The sequence below is a fragment of the Euprymna scolopes genome, chromosome 22 (genome assembly GCF_053919585.1).
Source record: "Euprymna scolopes isolate OS-2025 chromosome 22, ASM5391958v1, whole genome shotgun sequence".
Lineage (NCBI taxonomy): Eukaryota > Metazoa > Mollusca > Cephalopoda > Sepiida > Sepiolidae > Euprymna > Euprymna scolopes.
In genome coordinates this window covers 45,576,005-45,597,701 of record NC_136503.1, presented here as the reverse complement: position 1 = coordinate 45,597,701, position 21,697 = coordinate 45,576,005, and the positions used below count along the sequence as shown (strand labels likewise).

General features: G+C 32.6%; 1 protein-coding gene across 1 annotated transcript in view; it reads left to right on the top strand.

Moving 5' to 3' along the window:
- LOC145243396 (protein pigeon-like) overlaps positions 1-21,697 on the top strand; it is a 123,570-nt gene that overhangs the window by 88,620 nt on the left and 13,253 nt on the right. Inside the window, exons 22-26 of the mRNA XM_080106241.1 lie at positions 3,520-3,615; positions 7,773-7,840; positions 9,874-9,968; positions 14,001-14,049; positions 17,691-17,761. Coding sequence (XP_079962367.1) covers positions 3,520-3,615; positions 7,773-7,840; positions 9,874-9,968; positions 14,001-14,049; positions 17,691-17,761 — 379 coding nt within the window. The remainder of the gene's footprint in view (positions 1-3,519; positions 3,616-7,772; positions 7,841-9,873; positions 9,969-14,000; positions 14,050-17,690; positions 17,762-21,697) is intronic.

The window sequence follows — 21,697 nt, the reverse complement described above, 5'->3', positions numbered from 1 at the left end:
AATCTAGTGAGAGTTCACATTTCGAGAAAGCTAAACCTCTGGCTAACAGTATGGGTTTAGATAATCTTGTTCCACTGCAGATATCCTAACAATCATCTCTGGAAAGTATATCACGCACACTGAATACGTTAGGGAAAGTTAGGGAAGTGATCCTAAATATCTCCAAGATCTTTGACAAGGTCTGGTATAAAGGTTTTCTCAGTAAAATTTAATCCGTACAGTATTATTGGACAAATATTTAATACTAGCAAGACCCATGTACCAGCGTTGCTCGGTGGAAGTATGCCCCCACCCCCATCCTACATGTAAAAAAACACGATTAAACTACTGTTATTAGTGGGAACTAATGCCAACGCAGTAAAATAGTGGGCACTGGCGCCCGTGGCCAAAATGTATGTACTGTGCCTAAGTAACAACATTAGTATCTATCAACCGATTCTTAATATGGGGATTTGATTATGTGCTGTGATTATTGTGCTTTCACCTAACGCCAAATAAAAATAGGGTAATGTGGCCTAATAGATAGTTACTGTCCACCTGTAATGTATAATGAAAATAAAAGAATGAACTAAAAATTAATCATAATCCAGTGCATTTATTCTGGAGGGAACATTGTGTCACAAAGAAAAGAACCAACCAAAAAAACACAGCAGCAGACCTGAACAATGATTCCCGTAGCCTTTAAATTTTTCCTTTTAATTTTGTCGTAATTTTTTCCAGCAATTATCATCGAGTACAGGCTTAATTTTCAGATTAAAAAAGAAATTTAAGGTATTTTTTAATGACTGTAATAGTCGAGGATCAATTTGTAATGATAGCGTTCTAATAAATGGAGCACGCTTCACCTCAGTTGTTAATGCTGCCCCTAGCAGTTAAATGTTTCTCTTTTCTGTTGATAAGGTGTATACAATTTTTCCAAGGTATTTTGGTAATGTGAAAGCTAAGTGTGTAATCTATGATAAGTGCCGTAGAAGTTTGCGAAAAATTGAAAAGGAAAAATCTAAATGCTAGTGGCAGCATTAACAATGAGAATGGCCCAAAAGTGGATGTTTCACTGTAATAGAACATTATAATTCCAAATATAAGCCTGTAAGTGCTGATAATCGCATGAAAAATTTACGAATAAGTGAAAAATAAAAAAAGTAAATAGTAGAGACAGCATTGTTCAGGTTCAATAATTCTTTTGTTTTTTTTAAAAATTATTTTGCAATCTGGAAGTTATGTGTGTTTTAACGGTTCTAAAAGGGGAAATGTATCCAGTAGCTGACCCTAATTCGGTTGTCAGGCTCTACTAAATATTTGAAGCCAAATCTTTCAGAAAAAAGGCCAAAAAAGACCAAATTGATAGCCAGATTTTCACAAACAAAAGAGTTAAACTGAAAAAAACAAAGAATGTGTGCGTAAATATATAAACATTTATGCATTTTATACGTCATTATTTGTTATGTTTTGTGTAGATTGGTGATGTTTTAAACCGATGCATTTCATATATATATTTATATATTGAAGAGTTTAACTTCCAAATAATCACGTCTTTTTTATTACGACTTGTTCCGAAAAAAAATTGCATAATTTTATTAAAAGAAATATGTTGTGGAAATAAAATTATTGTCAAAAAATAAGTTCGTTTTATTTCGTTCAATAAACTTCCTTATTTTTTTTCAGCATAATAATAATAAAGAAAAACGCAAATATTTGGGAGCTAACCTCTTCAATTTAATCCAGAGTTAACATCTTCAATATAGCCATATTCTCTATATAGCATTAACAAAGGTAATTAATGTTCAAGGATTTAAAAAAAGTTAAATTAGTTGTTTCTAACTGCTGTTTACATTCACCCTAATTTGACGACATTTATAGGTTTTTGGGTAATCTGTAAACGAATAACACATGCAAAATTGTCGCTGACAGATAGTCTTCCCATAAGCCAAATAACACACGCATGTGCATTGTTTGGCTGGCCGTCAGAAAGCATAATGTTATTACATAAAAACTATTTCTTGGCGACACTTTTACATGCGATATTCATAATATGCGAAAACCAAGAAATGTCGTCAAATCACATCGAAAAAATAAAATAGTTAAGAAATAAACTTCCGTATTTTTTAAAAAATTGTTTTTATTGACACTGGGCGAAATAATATGTCTTTTAGATACGCTATATTTTAATGTTAGTAAGCATTCATTTATAAAGCGAAGAACTGGATTCTGGAATATGAGAATGTTCAGAGCTCAGCTAATCAGAATGGATGCACTTTGGCGAGGGAGCCTTTATTATTTATGAATCGGAAATTGCGAAGATTATGTTAGGTCTATGTCTATGAGCTAGTTAGGGTCGATGCAATCACAAAATCTGTGGAATGTGTAGAATTCATCCCAGTGACAACTGGTAGCGGTAGTAAGACTAAATATTTAGAGAGAAAAATAGGGACTCCTTCCTCTAAAGATGTTGCGATTGTGATGGTGTTGCTCGTAGGATGCAATGTAGCATTTTATTATTACGACTGAATGTGTCTAAAATGGTGTTCAAAAGCTACATAAGATAGTGGCTATTAGCCTAGATGTATTGAATTTGTATGTAGCATCTGCTGTTGCAAACCTACGATATTTTGGTCCAGAGGAGAATTTCTGCAGTCGTTTTGGAGAGGATATAATAAGTAAGGCATAAAAAAGTAAATATATAATATCCTCCTCCTTTTTTTTAACTTAAAATAAATCTTTCCTGACATAAAAATCGATATTGTGATGAAAAGCAATTCAGGTTTAGCATTAGTTTTTTTTACAGTGTGCACAGGGTCAACCGAAAGAAATTGGTGTAGACTTGAATTCATTCATTTCGTTTTTGTTTATTTCTAAGGTTCTTGAAACCTAATGCGTCCCATAAAAGCATGTAAATTATAGGTATTAATGTAATTTTTAATATTTTGGACAACCCTCTGTCCTTTTTCATAAAATTTATTTATTTTAATAAAACATCAATGTGAAACTTTTATGAATAATTGAACACATTAAGAAGATTTTCTCTTTACGATCTTTTAATGTAGAATAAGATATTCTTATTTGGATTCATCGGACAACTGTTCTCATCGTGAGTGTCATTTTCACAACGTTTCAGTCAATGTAACCTTCGACCTTCTTCAGGTGTATCTTGTCAAACTCTGGAATGTTTCTGTTGAACTCGGGAATTTGGACAGGATTTCGAACAGAATCCTTTATTTACTTCATGGGGGTAGCATGCTCTTGTTCCATCAGCCATGACTGGATAGAGGTCCTAACTAATTTGCAATTGTATTTTTCGGTCACCCAAAGTGAGAACTGAACCTTCAGGAGAATATCACTTTTCTCCTACCATGCTACAAGATACACCTGAAGAAGGTCGGAGGTCACATCGACTGAAACGTTGTAAAAATGACACTCAAGGTAAGAACAGTAGTCTGATGAATCCATATAATACGAATAACCAATCCTCATCTCAAAAATTCAGAAAAAAATAAGATGTGTTTATAATTTTATTTTCAGGTGAAAGACACCTTTGCAGAGTTTCTGATTAAATTTTTAAAATGCGAACCGCAAGTGAAGTTAGAAAATATAGCCAAAGAATATGTGGCTAGTCAGGTAAGTTGCTATTTCCTCGTTTACACATAGTCTATTGGATCTATAGGGATGACGGGAACACAACTACATTGGTGTTGTTGGTGTTGTTGTTGTACGCCATTAATCCTAGACGGGTTGAACCGGCTTCCTTCAAAGAGGAGGAAGTGTCAGGGGCATATTAAATTCACAGGCGATCTCTAGTCGCCTGTATATCCTCATCAGGGGATATACAGGCGACTAGAGATTGCCTGTGAATCTATGCAACACATATAATGGTATGTGACAGCGTTAGAATTTTGCAGTTCTTGCATGCAGGTGTCGAGGTCCTCCTACATACAGCGCCTGGTGACATGATATTGGCCAGTTATGTTCCTTTATTGATAAAAAAATTTGCTTCCAGAGTAATCGGGAACCAGCGGAATGACAAATATTTGTATTATTCAAATATCTAAGGCTTCCTTCAGTCATTGACAGACAATGGATACCCACCATAGGGGTGGCTACGCCTCAATTTTTTGCGGCAGGAGGTGCACAATCTCCAACCACACCTCTCCTGAGTCGACATTGTTAAATACCGAGTAAGAATTTGTTTTTATTTTTAATCCCCAAATACCCCAGTGACATTTTTATCTAGTGGGTCACCACTTATCGAGGTCTGGGTGCCACTCGAGGATAAGGGTCAAAGAGATTTTCAGTTGGATGATGAACATCACCATGAGAGGATTGACGTCAAATGGGTGGGATCGACAGAAGATTACTTAAGAAGATTAATGATCCAAGAAGACAGCTCAACAAAAATTTGTTTAAATTAGACTTGAAGATGACTATGTTCTAGTTGGTGGGAAAACAGCCTCATTGTATTATAACACCGGCGAGTTATTTCTCTTTTGTCTACTCTAAAAGGGATGGAGAATAAGCTATATTCAATAATGTCCAGCAGAATGAAATATATCTATATTAATCAGATATCTACAGATATATATATTTTACATAAGAGGTAGAGAACTGCCACTATGCATGAGTAAGAACTGTTTATCAATTTTACGTATGTTGTGTAATAAGGGTACCAACATGCATACAGAGATATGTACTTGTGACGGAGAGTTCATCTGAATGTGTGTCCGTGCCACTAAATCTCTATAGTGGTTCTTCACTATTTGAACCCATATTTATTGTGTTGTTTGTGATATGTATATATATATATATATATATATATATATATATATATATATATACTCGTTTGGATCATATATACATGGCCTAGCTGAATCTATGTTATGTTGTTGAGTGGACAGGTTGTAATACAAAGACAATTCACAGTACCTTAATTTGGGACTAACCTTTTTCTGTCGGATGGTTCATTTGTCGAATCCTTCAGACGGCTGCAACAAAGAAGCATTCCCTCAGAACAGATAACCCAACTCACCGGTTACAAAATATATACATTTATTTTTTTGTTCCAGTCCCAAATCCTCGAAGGCTTGCAAACGCTTTCTTCCTACTCCATCGCTTTGGTTGTGCGTGCTTCCTGCACGTCCATCCATCTCCAATCTCGGATGCTAACTCTCTCGAATCTCGGATCTAACTAACACCAAAAATAACCCCGATCAGATGACTGTTACGTCAGACGCTAAATCATCAACTGTCATTTCTAACCTAATGTTTATTCGATTTCTTTCAGCTAAAGATTCACAACTATAAACATAATTCTATTTTTAATAGTTTCTGAAAGAATTTGGACGGAATTTTGAGTGGAACCCTTTATTTACTTCACGGGGGTAACGTGCTCTTGTTCCGTCAGCCATTACTGGATAGAGGTCCTAAGTAATTCGCAAATGTATTTTTTTTTCGGTCGCCCACACTGAGAATTGAACCTTCAACCTTCAGGAGAAAATCACTTTTTACAATTGAGTTTTCCCAGTACTCTAACCACTGCGCCACAGGTCCTTTCAGGTTCCGCTTGAAATTCTGTCCAAATTCCCGAGTTTGACAGAAACATTTCAGAGTTCAACAAGATACATCTGAAGAAGGTCGGAGGTTACATCACACTCAAGATGAGAACAGTAGTCCGATGAATAATAATAATACAAATAACTAATCCTCATCTAAAAAAATCAGAAACGTCATTTCTTGTTAAAATTCCTATCTATCTAAATTATCAAAACATTATTCTTAACATCATCATCATCATGACTGGCTCCTTGCCCAGATCAATGTGACTCTTCCTCTCCAGAGTTTCCTGTCTTCCATCAGCTGCCTCAGATCTTCAGGTTCACAGTTGGCGTCATGTGCTTTTGCTGGATGTACATGGATCTAGGTCGTCCTTTGCTTGTGCGTCCGTGTCGTGGAGTCCATAGCAATACATCACTCACCAATTCATGCTTGCTCCTCAGACAATGACCAGCAAATCGTAGGCGTCTTTCTCTGATGCTATTAGATATGGCAGATAGGTTGGCATAAAGTTGCTGCTTCGTGGGATGATTTTGCCAAGATATATTTAATACTGTTTAACATAATAAATTATATTTTTGATGAAATCCTGACAATCGATGTATAGAGCTCAGAGTGCTCTATACAACACGTATAATGGTATATTTATGGTTTAGGTTTACATTTTGTCAACTGTAAATAAACCTGCACTTGGCATTTGCTTATATTATTAATTCTAATGCAATATTTATGTTTGCGATCTCAAGAGAGTACAGAACTCGGAGGTAAATAACATCTTTTCCCAACAGAACAATGAAACAACTACATGATAATCTTTTGAACTTTGTTAGCAAACCAAAACAACAAATGTATTTACCTTGATTTAAATGGTATTCACTTACTTGAATGAGTTTCTTCAGATGCTGTTCACTTTATTTAAAATGAACTACAAAATTAGTAAAAAGTTTTTTGATTTTACGAATTTTGCAGTTCATTTTTGAATAAATAATTGTAAAAGAAAAAAAAAATTGGTTGAACTGGTCAAATTTCATTCTTCATCTTTTCTATAAATACAGGGTGGATCAATAAAAGTGTCGCCCTAAAGAAAACAACACTACAGCATTATTTTAATTCACTTTTATTGAAAAAAATAATCAATTCAGGTAACTTGATTATGTAGTAGAGCTAGCATCTATTCAATGTAGCCGCCTTCAGCCTCAATCACTACCTCGATATGGGTCCGGAATTGGGAGCATACTTTTTCCTCAATGATGAAAACGGGTTTTCTTTTTTTTTTTTTTGCAGACCATCTACTAGTTGCCCAGTTGTGTACAAATCTCAGGAACGATAGGAGCCTTCTATTATGTCTGAAAGTGACACAATGCTCTCAACAAGCAAGATCGAAGATACGCTGTTGTACAACTCATACTCTCTACCGATCCCAGTTATGACAACAGGACTATTGTCAACATCCTCAAAATGCATCGATGGATTGCCACAAATAACAGGGACATGCCCAGGATGATGAAAACAAAGTTTCCAGCCATGCTTATGGTCTTTGGAGTCATTTCAAGAGAGGACCACATCATGCCACCTCACATCTCCAAAGTCGGCTTAAAAATCAACACCAAAGTGTACCTAGATGTGCTGAAGAGTGTGGTGATCCCCTGATGCAATCAGGTGGTCGCTGGCAGACCTGGGTGTGGCAGTAGGACTTAGCCCCGGCCCACAAGTTCAAAGAGACACAGGTTTAGCTTCAGAAGGAGTTGCTATGGCTTTGTATCCGTCTTTCAATGACCCCCCCTCCTCCCTCAACCTGAACCCTCTGGACTCTTTCGGTTGGTCATATGTCAAGAACATCATCAACATGACCTCCAACAACACCAAAGCCAGCATGATTGCCACCATCTGCTGCTTGTGGAAAAGACATGCTCCCAGTTCCGGACCTGTATCGAGGTGGTGATTGAGGCTGAAGGTAGCTGCATTGAATACATGTCGGCTCTACTAGATAATCAAGTTACCTGAATTAACTTTTTTTCAACAAAAGTTTTAAAATAAAGCCCTTGCGTTGTTTTCTTTAGAGCGACCCTTTTATTGTTCCACACTGTATATTTACAATATACGGGATACCTACTTTCTTTTGATAATAAAACGTAAGTAAAATAGAGAAAACTTTTCTTGATTAATGCATATATTGATTTTATATTTGTCGCTTATTCAATTTAATATTGTAATCCATGTCTTTACAGCTGCACCAAGCTCGTCAGTTGTGTCACATGGTTTGGAGTATAAAAACGCCAGAGGAAAATAAATCATTGTAAGTTTCAGAAATGATTGACATGTTTTTTTTTTGTTTTGTTGCTTTTTTTTGCTTTTTTTTTATATCCGTTTTATTAAACCAGTTTATCTCACGAGAAATTTCTAAAATTTAATTTATTAATCACTAGTGCTGTGACAAGAGAATATTCATATCATTGTTTTGACTCACGAGTATATATCCGACACAGTTAGAGACAGTTAATCAATCGAGAACCGCATCAGTCTGTCTAAAAACATATAATATATTAACTGATATATACTCGAGAGTAAAAATAATGAAAAGAATATTCTGTTGTCCTAGCCCTATTAGTTACATACTATTTTATGTTTTTATAAATATAAAATATCTAAATACTAATATCTATATTATATTTCTCTTAGACTGTCTACCTGTCTGTCTGTTTTTATGTTTCAATTTTTTACTGGATCGATCTGACTGAAATTTTGCATGGACTTTTGTAATAATGAGGTGCAGCGAATTAAATATCATGGTATAGGGGACGATAGGGATTAATAGGTATTAGTCACGATGGTACCCACATTTAATTTAGAAGTTTTCTTTGAAACTACTAGGTCAATCTGGCTGAAATTTTGTATGAACCCTTGTTATGATAAGGTGCAGTGAACTAACTATTAAGGTATCTGTTCAATGCACATTTAGGGATTACGATAAATTGATAGGTATTAGTATTTAGTTAGCACAAATTCAATTATATTCAACCATCAATTTGAAATAAAGGACTCATTCTAAGTCAACAGCTGTAACTTTGGCCTGTTTTTAACAAATTAAAAAGTCTAATATATATATATATATATATATATATATATATATATATATATATATATATATATATATATATATATATATATTTAAACTGATGTACTGGGATTAAGTTTTCAGGATTTGATTTTGCTATTTTTATATTCCATCCGAATGGATCAAAGGGGATTGTATTGCTATGATGACTGAACTTATGCATTCATGACCTGAAAGTTTCATCTCTCTGCTGTAGATATTGACGGTGTGAGCAACTCCTGTCATCGATATGCGTCAGAAGTAGAGATGTGTCAGTAAATTCATTGCAAAAGTGCATTGAGAATGGTGATGGCTATGTAGAAAAATAAATTCTGAAGCACAAAAGGTCGTTCGTTTTAATGGTACCACTCGTGTCTTTGTAGTACTTCAACTTTTTGAGTTGCAAAAAAACATAGGAGGCTTTACTTTTGGAACAGCCCTCCTAGATTATAAATTAAAGTTAAAATAAATAAATAAAAGCCACGTGTAGCACAATACAAAACAATCAAGTCATCAAACCACCCACGATGAATATCTCAACTTTTTATATATCCAATTGAAAATTATTAATGAAAAAAAAAAAAAAAAACGCTCGATAAGAACTTTATATAGTCGAATGTACTGATAGGCCGAGTATTTTTCCTGATTCCGATACACTTACCGATTTCGATTCTTTATAAATCTCTTAACATTTAACTATAAAGTTGCTAATTTTTCACAATTACCATAAAAAACACATGTTAAATGTGCAGATATTTTCTCAAACTTAAAAATAGACTCTATGGATTTTAGTTTTAGTATTAATTTAAAACCATTAAATATTTATTAATTTATAACTACTACTAGCAATTAAAGATTTTGTTTTAAGTAAAATCAAATAAAAAAGACAAAAGAAATCATTTTTCCGCTTCCGATACTAATTCTGATACCCACAAAAGGTACTGATTTTTCCAGTTCCCAATTCCGATTAATCATCCTAACACTAGTTGAAATCTTGCTCATTCATTTCTTTAAGGCAAATGAATAATTTGTTTTGAAGTAAAAAAATATCGTTTTATGCTTTCTTAAATTTCTAATATCTCAAAACTGCCAACATTATTTTATTGAAAAAACAAAAAACAAAAAAAACAAAAACAAACAAACTTATATTCTATCTTTTTAGCTGTGTTCAAGTTTATAAACCAATGTAAAACCTACTTACAATCTACTTAATTTTCTTATTGCAATGTTGGCAGGACCACGCTGGCCAGTCAAGATGAGTATGAATTGTTTCAACTTTTTGAACGCATATCAATGGCTTTGAAAGAACAAACATTCCCAATAACTGAAGGTAATTTTTTTCTTTTTTCCCCATTGAAAAAATTATTTATTTTAATATTTTCAGAAAAAAACAAAACAAAAACAAAACAAAACAAACTTCTGTTGATTTTTATATTTTCCTTTTTATTTCAATAAGTTTGATTTCACTTATCTTTATCTAAAAGGAACTTTATATAAGATTTTATATAAACTTTATATAAACTTTTATATAAACTTTATATAAAATTTTATATGAACTTTAATATGAACTTTAATATGAACTTTTATATAAACTTTTATATAAACTTTTATATAAACTTTAATATGAACTTTTATATAAACTTTATATAAAATTTTATATAAACTTTTATATGAACTTTTATATAAACTTTAATATGAACTTTTATATAAACTTTATATAAACTTTATATAAACTTTAATATGAACTTTTATATAAACTTTATATAAAATTTTATATAAACTTTTATATGAACTTTTATATAAACTTTAATATGAACTTTTATATAAACTTTATATAAACTTTTATATAAACTTTAATATGAACTTTTATATAAACTTTATATAAAATTTTATATAAACTTTTATATGAACTTTTATATAAACTTTTATATGAACTTTTATATAAACTTTTATATAAACTTTTATATAAACGTTTATATAAACTTTATATAAAATTTTATATAAACTTTATATAAAATTTTATATGAACTTTTATATGAACTTTTATATAAACTTTTAATAAACTTTTATATAAACTTTATATAAAATTTTATATGAACTTTTATATGAACTTTTATATAAACTTTTATATAAACTTTTATATAAACTTTATATAAAATTTTATATAAACTTTATATAAACTTTAATATGAACTTTTATATAAACTTTTATATAAACTTTTATATAAACTTTTATATAAACTTTATATAAAATTTTATATAAACTTTATATAAAATTTTATATAAACTTTATATAAAATTTTATATAAACTTTATATAAACTTTAATATGAACTTTTATATAAACTTTTATATAAACTTTTATATAAACTTTTATATAAACTTTATATAAAATTTTATATAAAGTTTATATAAAATTTTATATAAACTTTATATAAAATTTTATATAAACTTTATATAAACTTTAATATGAACTTTTATATAAACTTTTATATAAACTTTATATAAAATTTTATATAAACTTTATATAAAATTTTATATAAACTTTATATAAAATTTTATATAAACTTTATATAAACTTTTATATAAACTTTTATATAAACTTTTATATAAACTTTTATATAAACTTTTATATAAACTTTATATAAAATTTTATATAAACTTTATATAAAATTTTATATAAACTTTATATAAAATTTTATATAAACTTTATATAAACTTTTATATAAACTTTTATATAAACTTTTATATAAACTTTTATATAAACTTTTATATAAACTTTATATAAAATTTTATATAAACTTTATATAAACTTTAATATGAACTTTTATATAAACTTTTATATAAACTTTTATATAAACTTTATATAAAATTTTATATAAACTTTATATAAAATTTTATATGAACTTTTATATGAACTTTAATATGAACTTTTATATAAACTTTTATATAAACTTTTATATAAACTTTTATATAAAAGGAACTTTTGTGCGTGTGTGAATTCGTTCCTTATGGACTCCTAAACAGATTGGCCTATTTTTTTAAAATTTGACACAAATGTACTTTATGTGCCTGGCAGTGTTCTTATATAGGTTTTATATCAGAATATCTTTAGCTAGGTTTTGTATCGGAAGTGTTCTTTGATAGGTTTCGTATCAGAATGTCTGACAATAATTGAAAAAAATCTGATGAAAGAAGTAACAGTCGATTTTGACCAAAATTAACACCTTATACAGCCTAACATCACAAGTGCATTTGATAAGTTTTATTACAGCACAAGCAAAAAGACCCAACATATAAAATCAACAGTAGGTTCTTTGATATGACAGGGGCGCGTTCGAAATGAATGTTTCTATTTAGAGCACAATTGATGCATAATACTTGACTTTTGCATTTGAAACTTTAATTCAAGCCATTATATATAAAAATAATTTTATAAAATCAACAGTAGGTTCTCTACAGTGCAATGTAAAGTGCTAGGTATTGTGAACTAAGTCATTTTGGGGAGGCATGTGAAGCTTCCTCCCCGTGCACTGTGTTGGGTTCTCAACTAGAGCAGACAATCGATTTGATTGAAAAATGGGTGATTTCATCGATTTCGATGACAATAAAAACATATATGAGTGTGAAACAGTTGTTGATCCTCATTCAATTCTGGGCAATATCGAGTCTCCCTGCTAGCAATGATACTAATTTTGGTGTTCAGAGAATGAAGCTCCCCTCTCCTTTAATTCTTTCCATGACTTCTACTTCTACTTATTGGAAGAAAATGAATATTTTCATGAAAATGCATCGAATGATTGCCACAAATAACAGGGACATGCCCAGGATGATGAAAACAAAGTTTCCAGCCATGCTTATGGTCTTTGGTGTCATTTCAAGAGAGGACCACATCATGCCACCTCACATCTCCAAAGTCAGCTTAAAAGTCAACACCAAAGTGTACCTGGATGTGTGAAGAGTGTGGTGATCCCCTAGTGACATCAGGTGGCCACTGGCAGACCTCGGTATGCCAGTATGGCCCCGGCCCACAAGTCCAAAGAGACATAAGTTTGGCTTCAGAAGGAGTGCTATGTCTTTGTATGCGTCTTTCAATGCCATCCCTTTCAACCTGAACCCTCTGGACTCTTTCGTTTTGTCATATGTCAAAAACATCATCAACATTACCTCCCACAACATCAAAGCCAGCATGATTGCCACCATCTGCTGCTTGTGGAAAAGACATGCTCCCAGTTCCGGACCTGTATCAAGACAGTGATTAAGGCTGAAGGCTTCTACATTGAATAGATGCCAGCTCTATTAAATAATTAAGTTACCTGAATTTATTTTTTCAACAAAAGTTTTAAAATAAAGCTATAATGTTGTTTTCATAAGTTATCATATTTAATTAAATGATAAAAACACTTTTTTATAGCTATCTTACTGATATTTGTTTTGGCCAATAACTGGGGCAAAAGTGTTTGGTTATTGTCCAGAATTCCTTCTATATTAAAAAACAAAAATTAAAAAAAAAAAAATCCTAATGATGTACATACTTGTGATGGAAAAAGATATTCTATTCCAAAAATCACGTAAATTGATCAAATAGTTTTATTTTTATAAAGAAAATCATTTTGGAGCGCTTGATGGGAATTCGTAGGCATTACAACATAAATTTGGCAAGCTTGAATTTTTGTTAAATTATCTCCATTTGTTTCTTAAGATTGTTTTCAAAATGGCAGACAAGACATTCACTCCTCAATTACTCAGAAAAGAGCACATAGAGCACCTGGTATTCCCATTTTAATACTGACCAGGCTCAACGTCGCTTAACCTCATTGATCTAACGTGAACCGATGCCAGTTACATTATGTTGGTAGCCATCACATTTCTCACCTGTTACATCACATATATCGCCCGTTACGTAACGTTCGATAGGCATACATCCCATTCTCATGGTTATGATTAGGGCTGTGACAACAGAATATTCTTTTCATTCTTTTGACTCTCAGGTATATATCCGACACGGTAAGACACAGTCAATCAACCGAGAACCACATATTAATGGATATATACTCGAGAGTCAAAACAATGAAAAGAATATGCTGTTGTCATAGCCATAGTTATAATACATCTGAATATTACAACAATTTAAAACGAATCACCATTAAAAACAACTTTCATCAGTATGTGTACGAAAACTTTATTATAGCTGTATCGAAATATATTTGTTGACTTCTTTTGGAACCACTGAGGTAGAGGTGGGGAGGGGGTTATGATGTATAGTGAAGTACGGAAGTCAGAAATGCTGCGACTCTTGCTTTAACAAAACGGAGGACAACTTCAAAGGTTTCAATTATCTTTCATGTTTCTTTTGTTTTACAGGATTTTGCACGTATTTTACAACGCTTGCTTTTCGTTGCCTTCAACACAGGTAATTTTTAGTGTTTTGTTCTACTAACCATATATATATATATATATATATATATATATATATATATATATATATATATACCTGCTATCCCGGCTGCTAAGTTTTGTAAGATTTTAGAAATATTTCTTTTCAGTGTTACTTTAAAGAGGAGAACCCCCATCCACCTCTTCTTCAAGTCTTTAGCCATTTTCTATTCTTGGTTTATAAATAGGAAGAAGAAAGGGTAGAAGATCATGGTTTAATACTTACTTTTTTTACCTAACAAATATAATTCTTCTCCGCCGCCTCTTCTTCCTCCTCCTCCTCCTTCTCCATCCCCCCTCCATCAAATCTTTTTCTTCCCCCTCCATCAAATCTTTTTCTCCCCCCCCCCTCCAGTTCCTTTCATTTGCAACTACAAAATGAAAATGGCTAAAGTTGTGTACATTTTAGACAATACAATGTTAAAAATGTATTTGAAAACCTTGAATAAAGTTATGTTAAAAACGTAATTAAAAGGAATGATCAAAAAATGTCACATTGTGAAGACGATTTTTTTTTTTGGAGGGGGGGGGGTATAATTTTTTAAAAGATTTGTTTGCTTTGAATATGCATTTGAATAAATGAGCTTGAAAAAAAAAACTTTACTTAAATGAAAAACGAGGAAAAAAAAAAAACGAAAACGTTTCTACACTTCAGATTATTCGAACTATTATTCTCATCTTTAGTGTTTGAAATTCCGTTTGGGTTCTCAAGTTTAACAAAGTTTTCTAAGTCCTAAAACGGTACACCTGAAGAAGGTTGGAAATTACATCGGCTGAAACGTTGTGAAAATAACACTCAAAATGAGAATAATAGTCTGAAGAATCCAAATAATGGAGAATATCAATTCTGATCTAAAAATTCTGAAACAAATTAGAGTAAACAGGAACCTCCTTTAGCCATTTTTTATTTTTTTATTTGTAAATGTAGGAATTGATTTTTAAATTATAGGAAGAGGATTAGTTTAAAACTTTGTCTTACCACAAAGTTATTTTTTTAAATGTGACACCAAACCACGAAGTGTAAATGAATATAGATAGTTACATTAAATTGACATTGCAAATGGATCTCTACATCTAAACATTAAATAGGAATTTAAAAAAATGTTCTGATCTTTACAATAAAACTGTCTCTATTGTAATGATCTTCCTTGCTAAAATAAGTATTATCAAAAAGAAATTGAAGCAAATTATAAATTTTAGTTGGAATCAAACATCAATTTGTCAGATGCATAGCTATTTAGGGTTAACTTTGAAAATCCGATTTAATTTTATATATTTTTATTATTTTTTTCTCATGAGAAATCATTAAAGATTTCTTTTTAAGAACAATCTGTGATGTTCTCTGTTCAACAAGTCTCCCCGTATTTCCAGTACTTTCCAAGTCTTTTGATAACCTTTGTAGATGAATTTGTGTTATCGCAACAGCCGTTTACTTTTGATTTCTCATTGGCAGTGACCATTGGTCTTCACTGGAATTTGGGTGGCAATAAGCCTCCTCATGGTCCCAGTCCTCTTCGCAACTCATCCAGCAGAGGTCTGGCTAGTGTTTTCTCTTCTCGGTCTGTCCATCTTTTTGATTTCTTTCATTATTATTATTATCATTATTATTATTATTATTGGCTCACAAGGAGCTTTCACACAGGTCATCAAAGATCTCATTGAATACACTGTGGTGTTCCTGAAAATTGAGTAACAGCAAGTCTCCCCAGATTTTCCAGTACTCCCCACCTCTTTCGATAACATTTGCAGATAAATTTGCATTATCGCAGCAGCTGCTTGCCATTGATTTCTCGTTGGCAGTGGCCATTGGTCTTTACTGGAATTTGAGTGGCAATAAGCCTCGCCAAGGTCCCAGTTCTTTTTGCACTTATACAATGGAGGTCTGGTCAGTGCTCACTCCTCGGTCTTTCCTTCCTTCTTGACTACTTGGCTATTCGGTCTCACTCATTTTTTGGGGGATGGAAACATTCCTAAATAAGCTGGAAAAAAATGTTTGATTCTGACTAGTCAATTTTTATTTATTATTGTTGTACAAAGCTATTATATAATAACGTTTTTTGCTACAATTTATTAAAAAAATGCTAAATCTGATCCGATAGTTTTCTAATATGTAGAAATTCTTAAACAATCATCTTAAAAAAAATCAGTTAAATCGAATAACTCTATTATTAATAGTAACAGGTTTCGTTCCTGACTTGCTTTTTGTCTTCATTTAAGATTTAAAAATTTTTTTTATTCCATTTTCGCCCAAAACGAGGCACAGTACCACTTTGATGTAGGGGGCTGCTATCAGGGACATAAGTTGCAGGGATACTATGTAGGGAGTTGAGCAGCGAGATGTCCATTCACATTACACTTGAACTTCTGCATGTCAGTACAGTTGGGAAAGCAGGAACTCGGAAGGGAGTTCTAAAGTCTAGCAGTTCTGGCGAAGAAACTATTAGAGTAGAAGGCTTTCTTACATCTAGGGATCTCTACTGTGTAGGGATAGGATGTTGCTGCTTTTCGGGTTTGTTGGGGGTATTTACGTCGAGGGGTTACAAGTGCTTGTAGTTCGTCGGAACATTTACCATTAAAATACTTGTAGAACAGACAGAGGGATGCAACATTATGTCGATGGGACAGAGGTTGAAGCTTAGATGATAGTTTAGGACCTATCAGGTTGGCAACTATCTTCTGAACCCTGTCCAGGAGCAAGAGACTAGTAGCAGATGCACCAGCCCAAATGTGACAACAGTACTGCATGCATGGGCGAATGGTAGCCTTATAGAGATACAGAATACTTTCAGGCGTAAGTAGCTTTCTAGTATGGTAGAGAGAGCCCGCCTTCTTAGCAGCAGCCTTGGCAATGCTCTCAATGTATCGGATTTTTTACTGTTACAGTTTTTCATTCTTTTCTTGATAAACAAAAGCAAAAGTTTATTTTTAATTTGCACATTGATACTGATGATTTATCTAGTCATTCTTTTTATCTTAGGTCTTTCTTCTTACGAAATCAAAACTAGATTTACTTTTAACTTAGATATTGATCATAAAAAAGGCGTGGTTAGAAATATCTTCAAAAGAAATTTGAACATAATGAATCATGAGCCATGCTGTGTTGGTACAGCTAATCTAAGCTTTAGATCCGTTTGTACGCCCAGCTAAAACTTGAGAAATACACAACAAACATCCGCAAAGCGCTGTTTTTTTTTAATCAGTGTAACCTCAGTTATAATACCTAAACTAAAAAAAATTCATTATTTGGGGATCAGACGGTCATTTATATCATTTAATGTTATCAAGACTTACAGACATCTTTTAATGTTATCATGCTGTTTGTTTTCCAACAACTAACTAAGAGAAAGTAACTTTTTCAGAGTTATTTGCCTTATACTGACTCAAGTTGTGTGTGTATATGTCCAGAAAGAAGAATGGGCTGGGCAAAGAAGAAAGTGGGAGGAGAGAAATGGTGACAGGGAAAAGAGAGATGGATAGAAGCTATATTACACTTTTGCCCCAGGGAATACCATATAGATCTACTAGTAGCATATAAAGTAATTAAGTAATTGTGAATAATTTTGTAATTTGTATAAGATTGTTTCTGAAGTTTTCTTTTTTCTTTTTCTTTTCCTACAGCCAATTTCTTCACTATGTCGACAGCGGTGTGTTGGTTTTGACAGACAATTTTGTAAATCAACTTTTGCAAGGTTTGTAGATTCTATGCCGTTCATAATTAGAGATTAAAAACAATGTTCTTTGTCGCAGATATAAAATAAATTAAGCTTCTGGGAAGATTTGAACTTGTGCGGACAAAGTCACTGTCCTATAAAAGCATTACTCCACCCGTTCGTTATTTCTTAGTGCACAGTCAGAAAATGTCCACGTTTTAGTGTTTTGTCATATGCACCATTTTGTATTCTGCATAACAAATTTCCCAGTATGAGCACTGCTCAGACAGGAAGAAACTGCAACTTACTGCCTGTACAACTGCAAAGAAAGTCATGGCAATACATCAAACTCTTTATTTGAGAAACAGCGTGAATAGGATTCTGAATCAGAAAATCTTGCTCCGTAAGGATTACCACGTTAGACAGATGGCACCTGATCGTCATCAAATTAATCTCCAACAACCAGCAAAGAATGACGGGAAAGATTGTGGGTAGAAGAAGCAGAGGACGACAGTGAGAAACATACGGTGACAGTTTGAGCACCTGGGCAACATTAAAAATGATGAACAACAATGAATTCATGAATACCTCGAGAGAGATGGATGGAGAGCCATAGTTGTTAATGCCTGTACAAGGCAAGACACCATGTGAATGAATGGATATCAAACCATAGTTTAAAGTGTGCTGGACTAAAAATGAATCGTTTTCAATCAAGAAGTCTTTGATGAATATAATCTATGCACGTTTCTTTTGCAGGTATAATTTAACGATTCTTTAAACTACCTGCAGTGACTAAATGAATATGGAAAATATAGATGATGCTAATATGGAATGTAAAAATAATTGTGATAAGAAAAAGTTAACAAATTCTAAACGAAGAGCAGTCCTACAAGCATTGCTAGAATGATCCAAAGAGCGTATCCTAAAACAAGGTGCAATCAAAGACGTTGCAACAACATTTAGAATTGGAAGAAATATTGTAGGGAGAATTTGATCACGAACATTAAAAATTTTATCCGATATTTCGGTTTCAATAGATGTTTCTAGCCATAAATTCCCCTGTGACCAAAAGAAGAAAGTCCAGTCAACAGCTTGGAAGAATAAGCACAATTCCTTTGAGAAGAAGAAGCAATTTGAAACGTACTGCTGAAGCATGTGGAATTCCTACAACAACGTTGGTTTGAAGGATGAAAATGGTGAAATTAAGAGACATTCAAATGAGTTCCCCGAAAGGAAGAAAATGAACACGTTTGTGATCGAAAGACAAGGATTAAACGAAGCGTACCCCAATCCACAACTTGTAGATTAGCTGCATATTTCAACTGATCTGAGGGAGATGAGCGAGAAGCAACACCAGAATAGAGAGTGGTATTATCAGCATAAATGCTATTTTTCCAGATAGTATTCTTTGAAAGATCGTTTATATAGAGAAGTAACAATGTTGGGCCTAGAATAGAGCTCTGAGGAACAGGAGCATTGATAGGAAATAAAAATAAAGAGACACTATCCAGAGATACATGTAAACTTCAGAAAGAAAAAAACCTGATAATGTCTAGAACCTTATGATCAATATCATAACCCTGAAGTTTGTTTAGAAGACCAGAATGCCACTCTCTGTCGAACGCCTTTGAAATGCCACAAAAAAGTTATTTGTTTTCGAGATAGGAATGCCGAATCCTCCAACTACATCCACAGCAATTGCTACCTTCAATAGCTGTTGTCATCTCACCACGGTTTGGTCAACTAATCCTCTGACCGGCTTTGGGTGGGATTGAAACCGCTACCTCTAGACTATGCTCACCTGGAATCATAGATATTCTGCATCTCTATCTACTGCACCACAGGCCCCGAGGGCAATCAAGATTAGATTTTTTGGTCTTATAAATCCGATTGTTCTTCCGATTGTTATATTATTGAAATAGATTGAAATTATTTTGGAAATGAGTAAATTGTATAATTTTTTATTTTTAATATTTTTTTTTGAGAAAAAACAACAACTAGATGAGGATAATAGCCCAAATAATTAAATAAAAAAATTAGAAATCAGTATATCTATATTATATTTCTCTGTCTGTCCGTTCCACTTTTTCTCGGAAACTGCTGGACCGATCTAGCTGAAATTTTGTATGGATATTTTTTCTGATAAGGTGCAGCAAACTAAGTATTATGGTATTCCTCTTGATGCGCAACAATGGAATTATAGTGATTACAATACCACATTTACTTGAGAAATTTTGTATAAAGCACTTATTCTAAGTCAGAATAACCTTTGCCCGTTTTTAACAGGTTAAGACGTAAAGTGAGTATATAATCAGAGTTTTACAGAACCCCAAGGAGTAAAGAGCTTATTTTTATCCAGCAAGTAAACACAGACTTGTTTGAAAATAATGTTGGAAATGTGTTGAGTTTTTAATAACAATTTTTAGGGTGCAGAGGGGGCAGGGAAAAGAAGTGACTTTCTCTTTCTTTTTAGGAGTGAGAGCAGGAGCCACTCTCAAAATAATGGAGTAGGTAAAGCCGTGTATATATTTTTACTGTTGATAAAATACAAAATCTGTGGATCTGGAAAAATGTGTCTTATTAAATTAAGTAGATCTGAGTTTGATCTGAGTCTGTCTTTCTTTTCTTTTTTTAAATACACAGACCAATATTAACCTTATATGATGGATGAAACTGATTTTTGTATGTAGCTTGAAGAAAAAAACATATTTATCACAAAACTTCCTCTATTTTATATATGACTAGCTGTACATACCCGGTGTTGCCAGGTTAAAAAACATATTGCCGGGTAGAGGGTTTAGTCAGATACTATTTAAGATACACCAGATATCCTAAGTTGTTACGATTTTCATGAAAGTTGACCATATTTTGGAATTTTGGTAGCATAAAACGGTCATCTTCATCTATGAAATTCAAACAGGGAAATAAAATATCATTGCATAAAGGGAAATAACTCATAGGTTAAATGAAAACTTGCTACCATTCATAAACACAGCTGATCTTGGTTATAATACTGTTGGTTAATATAAGAATTAAAAATAAATTAAATAACTCAACTTTAAATAATATTTCTAAATAGAATACTTAAAACAATTCCATTATTAATTTCCATTAAAAATTTAGAGCTAATTGTTCAAACAGATTTTCTTGAATGTAATATGCAAATGAGATAGCCTCTTGAATATATATTTGTATATATATTTAGTTAATATATACAGACGGTACACAAATAGATTTTAACACTACAATCGGACTCTTATATACTTTTATTCCTGCATGGTTTCTATATATACTATTTATTCAAAAAGAATTGACATTCAAGAGGTTATCTCATTTGCATATTACATTAAAGAAAATCTGTTTTAATAATTAGCTCTAAATTTTTAATGGAAATTAATAAGAGAATTGTTTTAAGAAATGTCATATAAAGTTGTTGTGAAACTTCCCTCCATTGATGATGACTTGTCGTGTCTTCATCAATCAGTTCACTTCTTTCACACATTATGAAGTTTTGATCAGAAGCCTTGATCCGATGTTTAGTCAGCAGAGTGTATAATCAACTAGAAAATGAAAGGTCATTTCATACAGAAGCAGATTTATAACAACACTTATTTGCCATCTACCCACCTGTATATCAGAGGGAGACCAATAGAAAATGCACGGCAAGGGTCTTCATCTCACACATACTCGTTTACAGCACCTAGTATTGACAGGCGGTCACTCATCTGGTATTGGTCAGGCTCAGGATCGCTTAACTTTGGCGATCTAATAAGAATCGGTGTGTTAATGTGATTAAGCCATATACAGGGGCTAGATGGAGTTCTACAGCTGTGGTGAAGACAATATACCTTGGAAAGAGAGGCTCAGTTGGAAAACCAAATTGGATAGAGGCAGCCTGTTTGCCCTGAAAGTGATAGTGTCACAAACAAAAACAATGCATATATATTATTTAATTGGAGTTCATTATCGAGATGA